At 38.4% G+C, this 18,846-nt stretch overlaps 1 protein-coding gene across 2 annotated transcripts; it reads left to right on the top strand.

Moving 5' to 3' along the window:
- Positions 1-330: 330 nt before the first annotated feature.
- LOC754631 (organic cation transporter protein) lies at positions 331-17,984 on the top strand. Of its 2 annotated transcripts, XM_030973565.1 has the most exons (12): positions 331-785; positions 7,594-7,860; positions 8,463-8,566; positions 10,208-10,362; positions 11,185-11,353; positions 12,336-12,474; positions 12,979-13,067; positions 14,555-14,763; positions 15,529-15,637; positions 16,126-16,335; positions 17,056-17,175; positions 17,792-17,984. In XM_030973565.1, exons 1-11 carry the CDS (start codon positions 618-620, stop codon positions 17,162-17,164), a joined length of 1,728 nt encoding a protein of 575 aa, XP_030829425.1. In that variant the 5' UTR covers positions 331-617; the 3' UTR covers positions 17,165-17,175; positions 17,792-17,984. The 2 variants fall into 2 exon arrangements, with proteins under 2 accessions (XP_030829425.1, XP_030829424.1); XM_030973564.1 differs by having other exon boundaries at positions 17,056-17,984.
- The last annotated feature ends 862 nt before the right edge of the window (positions 17,985-18,846 follow it).

Here is an 18,846-nt window from a genome sequence, read left to right as displayed (position 1 = left end):
GGGTCAAGTACGTATCTGGAAGGAGAAAAAATATTTTTCTTGGTCTAGATCGACTTTGTTTGTCTCGTTTCGCTGAGAGTGCAGTCTTTAACCTTGAATGAGCTAAGTTCGCTCGCTCGAGGTCCAAAATAGTGGCGTAGCCAAAATGGGTGTCGGGTATTCAATTTCTGGTTAATGGGGATGTTATTAAACCCTTTGATATTTGGGATTTCTCATGAATCGCCTGATTAGATAGGCTGCTGCACAAAGAGCGAAATGTCTTCTTAATTTACGTCGTAAGATATCTAGGATCGTATGGACAGCAAAACGCAATGTAGAGCACACCTGATCAAATATACCCTTGAAGATTATGAACCTTCACCCCCAATCAATCTGAACTCCGCTAACAGTTCTCGTTCTATTTGTTCATGAAGCGAAAATATGTTCGATGCAAGTTGTGAAGCATTCCCGATCGTGACCGAGACCTTGCTATGCCACTCAAGGGTGCAGCATATCGGCCTACCGGAGTACCAGAGTATTCGTGTTCTATCAGTCTACCTCAATCCTCATTGTCAGCGTGATCTTTGAAGCGACTAGACTTGGTGGCTGTGACTTCGAGGATTCATTTAGTATACGAGATGATGAAGGAAGAAGAAAGAAAGTTTGATAATGTGCTCATTGAACTTGGAGAGTTTGGTCGGTATCAAATATGGGTCTACAACCTGCTGTGTCTCTTTGAATTCATCGCTCCATGGCAGATCCTGGTCTTCATGTTTCTTTCTGGAGAAGCTGATCACTGGTGCAAGGTTGGTATTAACCAGATACATAATTGAAGAAAATTATGGAGTGCATATTTTCCCTATTTGGGGCACACTTTAAACTCACGTGTTTTTTTATGACAAATTCCTCTTTTATTAAATTGAATTGAATTGAATTGAATTGAATGGTGTATTTAGAATACTGAAAATGGCAGCCCCAGGGCTAAATTCCATTCAGATTACAATAAATGGGGAAAATGACCCAAACTTCTTGTGTTACAATGGCATCGGTCCTATCCACCTCGAAACTTTGAGTGGGAATATACTTTGATGGTTTGAGAAGCGTTTCAATGAGGATTTTTGGTAAGTTAGTGATAACCTGCCATCTACACAGGGGCAGCGCCACAGGGGGAGCAGGGGGCGGCCGCCCCTATCATTTTCAAAAAAGGAAGAGGAAGGGAAGGAGAAACAGGAAAAGAAAAAGAAAGAAAAAAAAGGGGAAGAAAACAAAAAGGATGGGGAAGACAAGGAGGAAGAGAACTATAAAGTGTAAGTTATGACGTAAGGGAGGGTGGGGGAGAGGGAAAAGAAAAAAAGCGAGCCAAATCAGGCGATCAGAAATGGACGCGTCATTATTACATTCACATTACCGGAAGCTCAAACATTGATTGACAACGAAGAACCTTTTACTAACTGAAAAAAATCAGAGATTTAATTTGGCAAAAAGTATGCACCAAATTGAGCCATTAATGCATCACTTAAAAAAATATCTTCAATTTCGGAGGGGGCACGTCCCCCCCCCCCCCCCCTCAGACACCCCCTGTGTCGCCCCCCTAACAAAACAAAAAATTGCGCCGCCCCTGCATCTACCTACAGTCAAATATGCGATTGGCTTCAGGCTCGTTAATGCACTATTCAAAACACACAAAACTCTTCTCATAGGAGCATTTCAATACTTAAGTTTTTTTTTTTAAAGAAGCTTCCTGCCGTTTCAGTTTGAAAGAATGATTTTTCGTTTCCATTAATACCAGTGACAGCAAGTCCATACGAATGATAATCCTAATAATAAATAGTAGCAGAGGTTTTTCACAAAAATCGCTCAAATTTCGTGAAAGGAACCTCTGCGTAACAACATATTTCGTATTTGCCATGCATTGTCCAGAACCTGAATTTATTCTTACAAGAATACAATAACACCATCACGGTACATTATATTGCCATGCCCATTATATAACACATAACACAAGGGAAAATTACCTTTGCAAATATTTTGTATTACAATGGCAAACAAAAGATGATGGGAGCATTAGGTACAAATTATAATACATAATGGCAATGGTGAGTGTGAATTAAGTTTTGGTGAATCCAGTACAGATGCTATGGGATTGAGTGAACAAATTGAGAATCTAGATAACAAAATATAAACTATCATTTAATATCACTGAACATAGATTCTCCACAATAAAACTTTCCAAATGTTCAAATATGATATATTTTATATTAGTTGTAAGTTTGAGAAAGAGTTATTGTTTAACTATCGGTAAGCTTGCTTAGAAAATTATCGTAGCTAAGTCTCAAGAAGCCTGCAGAATAGCAAATGAAAGCTTACGTAAAGCAGGTAATATTTTACCGATTGTGAAAACGCACTATTTCTTAATCGTAACATCAGCAATCAGAGGAATTTTTGTCTTGTATCAGTAGTAACTTTTGAATTATCCAGGTTCAAATGTGTCAAAGTATAAGCGCTCGTACTAAAGGAGTCATAGTAGCCTTGGTTTTTATCGGTAGTCAGTAAGGAGCGAACATTTTTGAGGGGGCTGAGCCAATATTTTCAGAATCGCCACGATTGCAATACCCGTTCATACTATCAATCCGTTGAATCTAGAGGCTGTACTCTGCCCTCCCAGCCCCCCCCCCCCCCCTCCCCCAATATCACAATTAAAAACAATTGCTTTTTCCTGTATAAACATTTAATTTCTAACGACGCCCTCAGTGAATTATATATATTATTGTGCGGGGCCGCGTAGGGATCGAGCTAGGAAAATTCACATTGTGTATTTTGTAACTTTGCATTTTTGAGCACTTTTCATCTCAAGGCTGAGCTTACTCCCTATCTTTGTATTTGTCCATTAGAGGTAAGCAGCGTTAAAACATCATTTAGACGCTCAAATATCTGGGAAGACCCCTTTAAACATTCTTTTTCGGGAAGAGACCTCTCAATTAAATCAACGGTCCCCGGATTATGTGGAAAAGACCCGATATTTGTCTGGTTAGACCTTAGCCAATGGAGTCTCTTTCTATGTAATTTTCTACAGTTCTATTTTAATGTTAAAGCTAAAGTTAATTGTAAGAGGGAACGTAGTGGCGAGCGAACAGATTTTATTTTGTTTTAATATTTAGAGCACTTCAGAGCTGAAATATGGTGTACTCTATATTTAAGTCTTTTTGTTCGCTCACTACATTTCTTCACAAAATACTCTTTGAAATTGAAGAAGAGCTGGAGAAAATTTGACTTTTCGCATTTTCCAGGATTCCCCTGTTTTGCTGCCCCTGCTGGTCGTAACATATTATACATGTCTCCCCTCAGAGTTGAAAGAAATGTCATGATACTGCATAAAGTTAGTTGGTAGATACGAGAGAAAGGTCTTTTGAAGATTTACTAGGAAAATTCGATCATTTAGTTTTGTAATACACGTTTACTGTAATCATAAAAAATACATTATTTCTTAGGTCTAACTTTTTAAACACATAGACTTTACCTCTTTACATAGGCCTCAAAGTGCAAAACGTGAGCTCTGTTTACGGTCGGTTTTGCAAGGCTAAGGAGATTATTCAAAATGAAAGAAATGTTAGGGTATACACTTGATGGAACCAATAACATATTGTTACGAATGTTAGCGGTATCCCCGGTTTTGTTTTCACTATATACAAGTGATTGTGTAAGCTCAACTTCTTGCTGTAGCATACTCAAATATGCTGATGACACCGTAATTGTTGCTCTTTTGTCTGATCAGGCGATTGATTATTTCTCACAGGTAGACGAATTCATTCGCTGGTGTGATGATCATTACTTAACATTAAACACAACCAAAACCAAAGAAATGGTGATCGACTTCCGTCGAAAAGGTACAGACCACGAGAGTGTGATCATTCATAATGAGGCGATTGAACAGGTTGGAAACTATAAGTATCTTGGAACTGTCTTAAATGACAAATTATCATGGAGGGATAACACACAATCGGTGTTTAAGAAAGCTAACAAGAGGTTGTTTTTTCTGCGTAAGTTGAAAAGTTTCCATATAGATGCAACAATCCTGACCCTGTTCTACAATTCAATAATAAAGAGTGTCCTGCTTTTCAATATTATATGTTCATTTGGCAATCTCTCAAAACAGGACAAAAAGAAATTGGAAAGGCCACGTAAAATAGCAAAACGCATAATTAGGGTAGAATTAGCTTCTGTCGAGTCTCATTGTACTGAGCAAATTGTTGATAAGGTCTGTGCAATCATGAAAGACAATACCCATCCACTTCATTTATTTTATTCATTAAGTCGTTCTGGTATCCGACTTCGCCCCACCCCAACCCGCCTTTCACGATTCAGATATTCATTTGTACCCGACTCTGTTCATAAATTCAACTCACAGGTTAAACGTTAAACTTCTGCGTCGGAAATTAAATTGTATGATTTGAAATAACATTCTGAAACTCATGTTTTGAAGTACATGTACCAATGACCATTTTTGTCGCTTCATTATCTTTTGCATGTATTTGTACCTCATTTCATCTATTTCATTCTATAAACGTGATGTATTTATTTCTTGTAATTATGTATTTTGTTGAATATGACTGTAACTACGCCAGTGGAAAACAATTTTCTATGTAACTTGTTTGCAAAGACCAAATAAAATATCTTGTATCTTGTATCTTGTATCTTGGTATGGGTTATATAGGCATAAAAGGGGAATATTACTTTCTTTCGTTCCCTTTCCATTCACCTTCTACTTCTTTTTCTTTCGGTGTTTTCCCTATTTTTCTTCTTTCCTTTTATTTTCCCTTTTTGTTGTTGATATCTTTGGGGTGGTACTTCTTTTAGTTTAATTAAGAAGGGGCAAAAGCCCCAGCCCCCCTACACACACACACACACACATACACCAGTATGCCAGTGGTAGTAGTAGTAGTAGTAGTCAGGCGCGGATCCACGGGCCGATTCTACCGGCCCAGGCCCCCCCCCTAGCCTCCCAAACCGGTAAAATAAATAGGATAGTAACGTAAATTTTACCATCAAAAAAAAAACGACCCCCCCCCCAAGGAAAAAAAAAAATCTCAAGATTTGCCCCCCCCCCCCCCCCTCTTATGCTGCCGGCTGGATCACATATGGGCATGGGCGTAAATCCTTACGTAATACCTATTGTTCAGGGGGGATGAATGAATAGATCATCCCCCCTGAACAATAGGTATCAATTACAGATTTACGCCCATGCATATGGGTCGTTACTGTTACACTATATGGACAGATTGGATAGATGTGTAAATCATTGAAATTATAAGCAATATACGATGCGAAAATGATTCTTCTCCAACTTCCGGATACCAACCTAGGAATTGTTGTTGCGTCCTACGGGACGCAATTACTCACTGCTTTTTACAAAATTCATGCGTGAGATTTGGTTATTTGGTGAGTCCAGGACGCAATAACGCAACTTTCAGCGACACTTGCTTTACTTATACATGTATATATTATACGGTAGGTTTGCGGGTGCACCATGTGTGAGAGAGAGAGAGAGGTTTGAGGAGTCCTGAAAAGGACTCTGACTCGGTAATCTTTCTTGGACTCCTCAAACCTCTCTCTCTCTCTCACACATGGTGCACCCGCAAACCTACTGTATATCTACATCACCATGCAAGCCGACACTTACAAGCAGCATCATGTATATATTGCTCTAAAAAACAAATATGCCATAATATGTGAGAGGAAGAGATGATACGGTATTCGCTTGTTTTATATTTTAAACAGAATTTTTATTTTCACCTATAAAATTTACTCATGAAAATAAATGGTCAACATTAAATTGTTAGTCTTTAGCAAGTGTCTCATTTGAATAAAATATTGCTTCAGACCATGATTTACGTCATTCAACAAAAATATTGTGACCTGCCAGTGACAAAAATGCGGCATCAAAATATTTGTGCTTCTCTGACCGTAATTAAATGCCTAAAACCCCTGAGCTTCCAGGGGCTCCGCCCCTAAACCGGCCCCCACACCAATTTACGCTTCGCTCGCTACCCCCTCTCTACCTGATCGTAAATACTTTAGGCCCCCACTTTGATAAACATTCCGCGGGGCCTGTGTATATAATATATACGCATAAAACACTGATCTCTATGATGTCTTTAACGTGACATAGCTTCTTCTCCCCTTGCAAACGAGAAAGAAAACAAGGTCATTAAAAGGGATTAAGCGACAAATAATGATTGTGATTAAATCTCAGCCATGCTTACTGAGTTGAGACGTTCCATTCAATTTATAAAACTCATTAAAGAATACACTTCTCCTAATCTGAAAGTGATCTTACAGCACAGTGGCAGAATTGCATGGCTGAGATTTTGTAAAAGTCGTTTTTACAAAGAAGATTCTTGTGAAAAGCATTGGTTATTCAAAAAAATCCTTGCATCAATTTGAATCACAATGATCATTTTGTCGCATGATCCTTTTATTAAATAACCTTGTTTTCTTTTTTATTTGCAGGGGGAGAAGAAGCTATGTCACGTTAAGAAATCATAAAGATCAGTTGTATTATGCGTATATACATATGAATACAGAACAAAATATTGATTATCAGAATGTCATTTTGGAATACCTTTATAAAAATACCCGATCTTACTGTGCCGATACCACATTGTCTATAGCCCTTATCAGTATTAGTATGATGATGATGATGATGATAAACAGCATTTCAGTATGATGCTTTTCCTCAAAAACAGTTTCGCTATTTTTTTAGGGTCGAGACGCTAAGAAATGGTTTCAAATGTACATTACACAAACCCTGAACCATTGCATACTGATGGTGGTTCTCTCTCTCTCTCTCTATTTATTTTAATCATGCATTATCAACTACATAGAAAGCAGCAACAAACAACTTAGGGTTATCTGGGATAGGTGAAAGTGAGAGTTAAAAAGAAAGTCATGTAAAAATGACATTTCACCTCCCCCCCCCCCCCCCCAAAAAAAAAAAAATGTTCCTCCTCTACAGCATCCACCCCCCCCCCCGCTTATTCACCAGCAAAATTTTTCCCAAAAAACTGGACCCCCCCAAAAAAAAAAAAAATATGTGCTCTTACCAACCCCCCCCCCCCCGATCATTTGCCGTTCACCGGTGGCTGATTCGCCGCTAAATATTTTCTCAAGATTTCGGCCCCCCCCCTCTTGCCGCCGGCTGGATCCGCCCCTGGTAGTAGTAGTAGCAGAAGTATTTGAAGTAGTAGTAGAATTAGGAATTAGTAGTAGTAGTAGTAGTAGTAGTAGTAGTAGTAGTCGTAGCAGCAGAAGTATATGAAGTAGTAGTAGAATTAGGAATTAGTAGTAGTAGTAGTAGTAGTAGTAGTAGTAGTAGTAGTAGTAGCTAGTAGTACTACTACTAGTAGTAGTAGTAGTAGTAGTAGTAGTAGTATTAGTAGTAGTAGTAGTAGTAGTAGTAGTAGTAGTAGTAGCAGAAGTATTTGAAGTAGTAGTAGAATTAGGAATTAGTAGTAGTAGTAGTAGTAGTAGTAGTAGTAGTAGTAGTAGTAGTAGTAGTAGTAGGATAGTGAAAGTACAGTGAAAATGCGTTTTCTGTTTTATCCCTTTCATTGAAAGATACCAGAATGGGATTCGGTAGACTGTGGAAGCTACGGGTTCAATACTTCCAGAGAATGCGCCTTAGAGAAAAGAGAAGTCGGCATCCCTTGGGACTACTCGAACGATTCTCAGACGGAAAAGGTATACTCATCTTGTATTCGTTATAATACAAGCGGAGCCGATTTTAGTCCAGATCTTGATCTACAGGAATCCAACACATTTTCTTGTGATGCTGGTTGGGTATATGACAACCAAGAAACTAAGGAGAGGACAGTGGAACAGGACGTAAGTTAGTTTTTAAAAATAGAAAAAATGCTTGTTGAATTTATACGTATAAACCTCAATAAAATGACAAATTCATCTAGTTTTCATCATGTCTGCTCCCATTTAAACCAGGAAAGTATTATATTTTTCTGTGGAAACTTATATGCACGTGACATCATTTGCTGAAGTCGAAATTGACGTGGGTTTGTTTTTCCTACAGCCCTTATCAATGTTTAGCTGGTCTACTTCTATTGATTTTAGAACTGCAAATTAAATAAGATCCGGGCATTATTTTGTCATCCCGGGCATACCGGTATACGTTGTTTGAAGTACCTGAACTTTGTGATTATGTTATAGAGTGCAAAGCAGTGAACTGCATCATTTTCTTGTTCGTTCGTTTTTTATTTTTATGATCACATATCAAGTTTAATACGCTTCACATTTCTGTATGTTATAACATAGAGCTTAATGAATATGCGAATCGTCCTTGCGGCAACCTTTTGTCATCCATTCATAAACATTTTAAATACAGCCGCTATTTTGTTTTCCTTCTTTCTTTTTTGCGACAATTTACCGCATCATGTCGGAACGAGCCTTATTAAATTCTGTTCTTCTTTTTTTAGTTCAATTTAGTTTGCGGATTGGGGTACCAGTCTGCACTTGCGCAATCTCTCTTCTTCGCTGGTACTGCCGCCGGGTCTTTGGCGTTTGGATTGTTCTCTGACAGGTGTGTAAGAATTTCACTACCGATTTGTATGGCTTTCTTCACCTCTCTGCACTATTGCTTATTTGCCACACGCGCAATTTTGCACAAATACATGGGCACCAATTGACGAAAGGATTGCTTTTGAGCCATAGAACAGCTTTCCTAAATTTCCCCTTTTCCGGCCTTGAATAGCTCCATGACAACCTTTTTAACACTGGTATAGAGTATTGTTGCACTGGAAATAGTTCAACGATCTCAAAGCCTTTGGTATATTCGATATCCCTTAAAAATTGCAATGTGGCACAGGGAGATTATTTTTGTGGCATTTAAAGACTTTATCAAAACTATATGCCCTACATTCAAAAGAAGAATTACACACGCACATGGACCCTTGCTCTGACCCTGAGGAGATGTGCCCTGTGGTAGGGTGAATTTGTGGGGACAAGCAAAGCATTGATCAATGGTGTAAAATTCAACCGGTTTACCTAATCATGGACCTAATTGAATCAGGGTAATACGTGTTATAATCCACATACAAAGACTCTTGCGCTACGATTGGTCAAAAGTAAATCACGTGATGAAAGAAATTTCGTCCATCATTGTAGGGTGAATTTGTGGGGACAAGCATAGCATTGATCAATGGCGTAAAATCCAACCGGTTTACCTAATCATGGACCTAATTGAATCAGGTAAATACGTGTTATCCACATACAAAGACTCTTGCGCTACGATTGGTCAAAAGTAAATCACGTGATGAAAGATAGTTCGCCCATCATTGATGGAAGAAGAAAAGTGCGTTGCACTGTGTAGATAGTAGTACTATCTACACAGTGCAACGCACTTTCACTGAAGATTGGATACGTTGCGTGTACGTACGTTAGTACTGCATGCACTGTACGTATCATACAACTGTTTGCTAGCTGTTAATTGATGACTTATTGCTCTAAAATGACGGAAGAAGTAAAATGTTTCCGATGTGGAATATAAAGCAAATAATCACCTTTTGGTTTCAGGCGATGGCAAACTATCACTTCCTCGGCGATCTGAATGTATACGCTATTTTTCCTCAGCTTCGCTTTGGAAAGATAGCTTCATCCAGATCGCCTCGGAAGTGATAGTTTGTCCCATCACCTTCACCAACGGTAATTACTTGCTTACTATTCTTTCATCATTTAAGTATCATTGACTTCAACAGTTTTACAGCAGAAAACTTGAAGAAATAGTTCAAGGTACTTTGATATTGGTATATCTATTTAATATGGGATGGTTTACTTAAAATAGGGGTATGGTTAGCATATCTTTAAGTTGAATGTTTGAGTGAAGCCCCCTGCATGATCTATAAGCATACACTTACAAGCTTATGAATGTTTAAGAAGACTATATTCTACATCATTCATCTATGGTAAAATGTCCTGAAAATTTGAGTAATTTTCATCAATTCCGGTTCAAAACGTTGTTTACCCAAATACATGAAATTAAATGACAATGATGTTTCTAAGCAACATTATGAGTTTAATAGGCCTACTGTTGATACATACAGATAAGGCATTTCCACACAGATCCTACATATCGATGAAGTTATGAATAAAATACATACCGAATTTCAATGTGCCATCAAAGTTGATAAGAGAGCCATGTCTTTTCTGATCATTTTGTCTCAAGGTATGGACGTCATCAGACCCTGTTCACGTGCACGACTGCCATTATAATTAGCGGAACAGCCCTATCATTCTCCGTCAACATCTGGATGTTCATGGTACTGAGAATGATCACAGGGGCGTTTACGATTGGAATGTTCCAATCAGCCTTCGTACTTGGTAAGGTACCAAATATTGAGTACTAGTTATGAAATTACGTTATAAATAAAACTCAGAGAGTCTCAAAGCGATATAAAGAGGTTGATTATGAAGAAAACAACGAAAATTGTATCACGACAGAATTAGAAGCAGCAAGAATAGAATTCCAAAAATATATGTTACTATTACCACTACTACTACTACTTCTTCTTCTTCTACTACTAGTAATGTTTTGTTCTTCATTGTTTGGAACTTCACTGCTGATTTTCTTTCATGCCATTCAAGAAAACAAATTATAGACTTTCATGTGCATACGCACAATTACCAGTGGTAGGAGTAGTAGTAGTACACACACAAAACAAGAACTCCCTGTTTCGAGTAAAACCCTTAACAAACTCATATAGTCGGGTGAATTGCAGTTCGAAATATGTATTTTTACACCTGAACTGGAGTACATGACCAAGCATCACATTTGTTCACAAAATATCCATTCAAAATTGTTTAAATATTGCCTTCAGAGGTTTAGATGGCAATACATCAACCTAAATTCGCAACAGAGCAGAAATATGTGCCTAAATGTTCAATTTTGAAGTGCATTCGCGAAATCTGTCCAGGCAGCTAGATCGATATGATAATTTACCAAATATATCAATTAGTAGGCGGTTTCCCGGCAAAATTTGTATCATCACGTATTAGTCAAAACATATTCTTTCACATGATTGGTAATAAAAGCTTCCACAGAGGGGCCGCTTCCAAAACTAATCATATCTTTAACAATAATAGAGGAAATATGATTATGGACCTACAATAAACCTATTTATCTCTTTGTTCAATTACGTTTAGCAAATGAAATGATTGGTCCTTCCAAGCGAGCCATTGCTGGTAATGTGATATGGATCCACTTTGCACTAGGCTACATGTTATTATCCCTGCTAGCATTCTACGTTAGGAACTGGCGTCATCTGCAGCTGATTGTTTCCTTGCTACCTGCTGCTCTGCTCTTCATATACGTGTAAGACAACATATTTTGTATTATCGTTGTTGTGTGGGAGCACCGTCGTATATTGCTAATTTATGCTTTTGACTACCATACGAGAGGGTCTCGGGTTCGATCTTTCCATGGTGCAATTATACCTGTACAAGGTGTTTTGCCCACATTTGTCCCTCTTTACCCAGGCGTAATAAATGGGAACTTGGCAAAGCTATCAAAAAGGGTAATAACATTTTTATGGCCCACATGTAGAGTAGTATTTCTAATGTGTGGCTACCCCGGATAAATAAGACCCTATTATTTTTATCATTATTAATATTATCATCATCAATAGTATCATTATGTTATGATGGTAATAGCAATAATTAATAATCAGTAATTATAATGCTCCAACTCCACGTAGGATGATGCGCTCAAGGCGCAAAATAAAAGTAGGAACATAAACAAACACAATAGTTTGTGTGTTTGTTTGATTTGTTTTTTTAGTATTTTAACATAATAAAAAGAAATAAACAACCTAGGTCCATATATATTATTTATTAGAAGTTAAGATACATATATAATTGGTAGTAGTAGTAGTAGTAGTAGTAGTAGTAGTAGTAGTAGTATTAGTAGTAGTAGTAGAATAAGTAGATAATTGTTGACAGCTGGTAGGTTACGGGAGAAGTCCTTTTCAGGACACTCCCGAACAATGTAATCAAACTGGACCACTTCTGCTCATAAGAAGTTAAGTATTTTCAGTTAGTTCAGCAAAAGGTGATCTTGCATGATAAAAAGGCAACTAGATCTAAAAGTCTGACCTTACCAGAATAAAATGTGAAGGCAGCAACGCCATTTGTTTTTTGTTTTTTTAATTTTGCTCTCTTTTGTGTTGTTATTATTTTTGTTTCGTTTCTGTTCATGCTATATTTTTCTCTTCTTCGGTATTTGTGAAAACACTTTTAAACTTGTATCGGAAAATAAAAAATTCAATTATTGGTAAATCCTTCTATGTTTTGAAAAGGCTGGCTCCTGAATCTCCACGTTGGTTGTTGTCAAAGGGCCGTGTCAGGGAAGCAACGGAGATCATGCGCAAACTAGGCAAAGTCAATGGAGCCGAAATTAAAGAGACATTCAACTTGGACAATGTGAAAACGGATATGGTAAGTTCATTCTAGTATAACCCATCCACCTTCCCCTCTCTTTCTCTCTCTCTCTCTCTCTCTCTCTCTCTCTCTCTTTCTCTCTCTCTCTCTCTCATTCACTTTTCACATCTCAGGAAATCTTGGACGTAATGTTGATACAGTAGTAAAATTGGGGTATTTTGATGAATTGTTATATCAAAACTAGTACGAGTACGAGAGGTCCTAGATAAAATGTATGCTTATTCGGTGTTTTTCTTACGTTTATCACTTTTGACCAAGTGTACTTGTGTGTGTAAAAAAAATTACAGACGTGTATCAATCATATATGAGTATTTACGTCTAGGGAACAACTTTTAACGTTACCATCCGAAAGACGAGACTCAGTTTCGAACCGTGGTTGCCTGAGCCAGTTTGTAGGCAAAGACAGAAAGCTGACTAAGTGAATTTGTCGCTAGACCAAATTACATTTCCCTATTTAATCATTAAATCAATTGTTCGGTGTTATTTTTTTTTTTCAAGTAGAAAGTCGAGGGCGGTGGAGACCAGGGTTTGATTGAACTACTACGCAGACCTCGTTTACGTCTCTACACGCTAAACCTCATGTTCCAGTTGTAAGTATCGTAGCCTATATACATGTTTATATAATCTGACATGAGCATTTTTTTTCTTCCTCTTATCCTCAAGCAAGGTTTTAATTTCCATAATTTCAATACATATTTACACTAATAACTCAATGATTGAGTGAAATATAACATAGGCTAACAAATCTGACACGAGCATAACCTTCTAATGTCTGATGTTTGTAATATTATTTCACCGCCCAATTTGGTTGATGTTCCGGCTTTAATCCAAGCAATTATGTTTAGAATTCATAAATTTCTCCCCCCCCCCCCCAAAAAAAAGGAAGGACTACAATCCTGAATGAGCCAAATATTACATACACAAACATAAATGTGCGCGTGGGCGTGTGTGGGGGTGCATATGTGTGCGTGCGCGTGCGCGTGCGCGTGTGTGTGTGTATGTGTGTGCGTGTTTGCGTGTGTATACGCGCATTTGACATGAAGTTAGTTTAAAGGGAACCAAAACCTTCATACTAAGTTACTTTTATTGTAAAGTTTAAAAGATTTGAATAAATTCAGTGAAAATTTGAACAAAATCGGGCAAGGAATAAGGAAGTTAGAGCTTTTTGAAATGACTAGTCACTAGAGGGCGGTATTAAATTTGATGACATCATCTGTGGACAACTCTCCATGCCTTTTGTACATAAAATTTCACAATTTTTTCGTTTTCTTCGTATTTATTTGTGTTCTTGATCCGACTTCATAACATGTGAAGTAGAATATCATTTTGCATTCTATATCTTGCTTTCAGGGGAGTAGATTATCTCAATCACAAGAAAGAAGGAAAAACATGAAATTTGATGTACAAAAGGCATGGAGAGTTGTCCACAGATGATGTCATCAAATTGAATACCGCCCTCTAGTGACTAGTCATTTCAAAAAGCACAACTAGGCGTTGTGGCGTGCGCCTGTAATCCAGCTAAAAAGTGGAAGTTACAAACTGATTCAGCCGAGGACGCAGGTTCGAAACTGAGTCACGTCTTTCGGAAGGTGACGTTTAAAGGTCGGTCCCAGACGTAAATAATCATATCTGATTGATACACGTCTGTAAAAACCCAATACACACACACACACACACACACACTCTAACTTCCTTATTCCTTGCCCGATTTTGTTCAAATTTTCACCGATATTTTTCAAATATCTTAAACTTTACAATAAAAGTAACTTAGTATGAAGGTTTGGTTTCCTTTAAGAAGAGATTTGATGATGTAACATTTGACTGCATTTTTAAAATTATTATTGTTATTATTATTATTATCATTATTATTTGTATTATTATCATTAATATGTATTACTATTATTATCAGTATTATCATTGCAATCAATATCTTTATCATTATTATTAATGTTATTTTTAGTATTTGATATGTCATTATTATCATTATCATTATTATCATTATTATTATTATTATTATTATTTTTGTATATTTTTTCTTCTAATAATTATTTTTGTTATCATCATTTTTCTCCCCCAGATCTGTAAACACGGTGGTGTACTACGGCATATCCATGAGCACCGATTCTCTTGGAGTCAACAAATACATTGCCTTTGCTATTGCGGGTGCTGTTGAGATTCCTGCTATTTTCTGTGTCATTCGTCCACTTGAAAAGTGGGGGAGAAGACCGGTTTACATTTTCTTTATGGCCTTATCTGGAGCCGCCATTTTAGCCACAATTTTCATTCGTAAGTTTAGTAGTTCTAGCAACAAAATTTTGAAATGAAAATGATAGGATTTTGTTTGTATCGTCTCAAAAGAAAATTGGTCATCTGCCAATTTCGTCATTCAGGTAGTATTGATCTCTATCTCTCTCTTTCCGAAGAAATGATTTCAGTCTACCGATTTTCAGGTATGGACCTTAAGATTCATGCATCAATGCTCCGTTTGTTCACCTTAAAAAGTAGGAGTGGAAATAATTTATTGCTTTGTTTCCATAAAACTGTTTCCATAATATAAGTATAACCGTTTCGAATTTTACGAATGCGTTCCAGCATGCTGAAATAGGTTAGGATAATAGGCCCCTAGTTGTCAAAACTGTGTGCATTATATTTCCTACTGACTGGTGAGCTGCAAAGGGCAAGGGCTGACAGGACAATACTTGGGCATACAACGGAAGGACTCGAATTGATAGTTTAGACTTGACGTTCAAAATTCGAAGTCTGCTAATTTAAGAAACACGTACTTACATCGAAGGTAATTGTAGTCACTTGATTGGGAGCCTATAATACGCAATACCTTGCCAGTGGCGTAGCATGAGTCTATATAATGAGGGGGTATGGGAACGATTGGGGAGGGGGTGGGGCGCCGGTCTTCCTCCGATAATAGAATATTATCAGGTACTGATTAAGGGGGCGGGTTATGGTTCAGGCGTAGACTTTTCTTGTCCTTTCCCTTCTCCTTTAATATATATTAATATATAATAGCACATTATCATTTTGGTCTCTTGACAGCGTTTGGTATTGGACGAGCCGCAGTAGCAATGATTGGAAAGTTTGCCATCACATCTTCCTTCTGCATTGTCTACCTCCATGCTTGTGAGATTATTCCGACTCCAGTTAGGTAATAGTCATAACGCACCCGCACACTCACACACGCCCACACACACACATATACATATATATAGAACCACTTGTTATTAGTTGCTTTAGTAACTCCCGTGGAAATAACACAATGCGAAAGGTAATGAGATAATAATGGTCGCCCATTCCCCATTACTGTCACCCTTCATAAATTGTATGCAGGGACCCAGGAATCTTGGATCGATTATCACCGGAGATAATTGTCAACATTTGCAGACAATTCAAGAGGGAGGACAGCAATGGGGAACTTTGCTTTAAGCTACACAAACATTATTAGTATACCAGGACAGCCTTAATTCTACGTTCAGTCACTTTCAAGGAACATCGAACTCCTTTATTTATGAAATACATGTTTAATGTGCATGTCCTTAATTGTAATTACAAAAATAGCTTCGTTAACATTGAAATACTTGTTTGTTATATTTTTTTCTTTCTGTTATTGATTCGCTTGGAATCTTTATCTTCCAGGGTTTCTGCTCTTGGCATGTGTACCCTCTGCTCAAACATGTCCAACATTTTAGCCCCACTGATCCTGCTCCTTTCCAAAATCTGGAATCCGTTTCCTCCCGTCATTTTTGGCTGCTTTGCTTTCATCGGGGCAGGAACTTCCTACTTCCTTCCAGAAACCAGAGGCAAAAAGATACCAGAAACGATAGAAGAGGGAGAAAACATCGGATGGTAGGATTTTAAAAATTCATTGGCTTTGTTCATTTAATATCTGCGGATGATCGTCACAGAGAATCTAATGTTTTGTCTATGATTCAGAAATCATAATTGTTTTTTTAATCGTGCGAGATGACATTATTGTCAAGAAATCTCAAATGGACCCTTTTGATGTGAAAAGGTTGCCAATGATGCATCTTAAAAGTCACATAAAGCCCGTCTTACTTGGAAAGAAAAACTGAAGGACGTCAGCAGTGTCCCTCTAAAATCGTACTCCGAAATTGTGTCCTAAAAACTCTTCCCTCGAGTAAATTAATCAAATTGAAAACATAAAATTCAATACCCCCCCCCCTAAAATACCAAAGCCACTGCCCCCTCCCTCCCTGGTATCAAGTTAAGGCCTGGGAGCGGGAAAATACAACATCTTAAGCAATGTGATTTAAAAAAACAATCATTTCAGACCTTCAGAAACCCCGGTTTCTTAAAAGTCAGCATCAAGTTTAATAAGCATCAGTAAAAGGTCAATGTCTTCTTTGTAAAGTTACGAAAAATGCATTTGATGAGAAGAAGATATGTTTTCGTAACATTCGCGACTTGTTACTAAACAAAATGACTCATACGTTCATAATATTAATGATAACCTTGGGATTAGTTTTAGTGCGTGATTTCATCATAAGACAAACTTTGTACCTAGTATACGATACTCATGGTGCTTTCTCTTTTTTATGATCACAGGGAAGCTGCACCAAGAATAAAAAGTCACGTCGTGAATAGTTCGAAGTACTCCGATATCGACTACCACAAAGCAGGTGAAGAGATGAACGAGACACAGTCACCAATTTAAATTGTATAAATGTAAGTCATTGAGTCATTTGAATTGTTCTAATGTTTCCTCTCCCATTGTTCCAATCCGACAAGTACTGGACATGTAATTTTTGTGCCTATTTAAAGAATTACCCAATCAATATTGCATTGATGATTATTTGTTAGTTACAGATAGTGATTTGAATATCTCTACGCATTTCGTAAAAATAAATTTTAATCAACGCTCTGAAGATGCACGTCCAAATGTATCTCTGTCTTTGGAAAAAAAGTCTTAAAATAGCTCATTTGAATTGTTTGTCTCTAACTAAACAAATTGATGAATTGATTCTTACTGTCCATGATTTAGATTTGAATGTCTTGACACTCAGCGGGACACACTTGAGTGATAATATTGATGATGCTGACATTTTTATTCTGGTTATACATTACTCAGGCGTGATCGTAACCGCTATGGTGGTGGTATAGATTTTTAAAATCAGGTATTAAATTTGTGACAAGGGAGGATTTGGCGTCAAATACCGATTTAGAGATATTAATTGATGAAATCATTCATGCTAAACAAAATAATCATGGCCTTGTACTGCGTACCTTATTAAATCAGAGTTCCCATTCCCCATTCCCCTCACCCTTCTTAAAATGTATGCAGGGACCCAGGAATCTGGGATCGATTATCACCGGAAATATTTGTCAACCTTTGCAAACAATTCAAGAGGGAGGACAGCAATGAGAAACTTTGCTTTAAGCCAGGCGCGGATCCAGGATTTCTTAGGGGAGGGGGCCCATTTTTTTTTCACCCGAAAAGTTGAAAATCGCGCCTGCCGAAAATTCGCTTAATGGGGGGGGGGGGTAGTGAACACTAATTTTTTTTTTTTTTTTTTTTTTTTTTTTTGCTCTCCCAAAATTTGAGAATCGCGCCGGCAGAAAATTCGCTCAGTGGGGGGTTGGGGGGGGGGGGGGGAGGTTTGGGAGCACATTTTTTGGGAGTTCCTCGAAAATTTGAAAAATCGCACCCCCCCCCCCCCCCCCCCCCATCTTGAGCGCCAGGGGGGCCCTATCTCCAAAAAAGGGTAACATTAACGTGTTTTTACACCCCGCCCCCCCCCCTCCCTGGATCCGCCACTGCTTTAAGCTAAAACATACATTATTAGTATACCAGGACAGCCTTAACTCTACGTTCAATCACTTAAGGCCCGGTCACACAGCCCTCCACGGGCGTATCGCGGCCGAATCACGGCCAAAAATTTCTGCCCGTGAAGCAGACGCTGTTGGACGCTTTGAGGTCGCGATAAAGACGCGATACAGCCGTACTTTACCCGTCGTTACACGCGGTAAGAAATTCACACGCGGTTGGCCGCGCGAAAAAGTTTTGGGCTGCCCAAAAATTTAGACCGCGGGTAATCGCTGGCGGAACACGTGGTACACGTGGTACACACGCGGTAAAGACGCGGTACAGACGCGGAACGAACGTGCTACGGCCGCGGTTAAGACGTGGTTACACGCGGAATTGGACGCGAAATTTTAGCGGGTAATCGCGGGTGGAGCACGGTCATAGCACGTTTGTTCCGCGTCTGTACCGTGTTGTTATCACGTGCATTAGCGTGTGTACCGCGTGTAAGCGTGGTAGGCTGCGGTACCGCCGCGCTTCACCCGCGATAAGGACGCGGAACAGTCGCCGGCGTCTGTTCCGCGGGCATACCACGG

This window comes from Strongylocentrotus purpuratus, unplaced genomic scaffold (genome assembly GCF_000002235.5).
Source record: "Strongylocentrotus purpuratus isolate Spur 01 unplaced genomic scaffold, Spur_5.0 spur5_scaffold_6, whole genome shotgun sequence".
NCBI lineage: Eukaryota > Metazoa > Echinodermata > Echinoidea > Camarodonta > Strongylocentrotidae > Strongylocentrotus > Strongylocentrotus purpuratus.
This window is presented reverse-complemented; position numbering and strand designations above follow the sequence as displayed.

Bases quoted from the DNA above. Each gene is read 5' to 3' on its own strand.
- LOC754631 (XM_030973565.1), top strand. From the start codon at position 618: ATGATGAAGGAAGAAGAAAGAAAGTTTGATAATGTGCTCATTGAACTT. The intron at 14,764-15,528 runs GTAAGTTTAGTA...GTCTCTTGACAG, and splicing joins TTTAGCCACAATTTTCATTC to CGTTTGGTATTGGACGAGCC. The intron at 16,336-17,055 runs GTAGGATTTTAA...TTATGATCACAG, and splicing joins GAGGGAGAAAACATCGGATG to GGAAGCTGCACCAAGAATAA.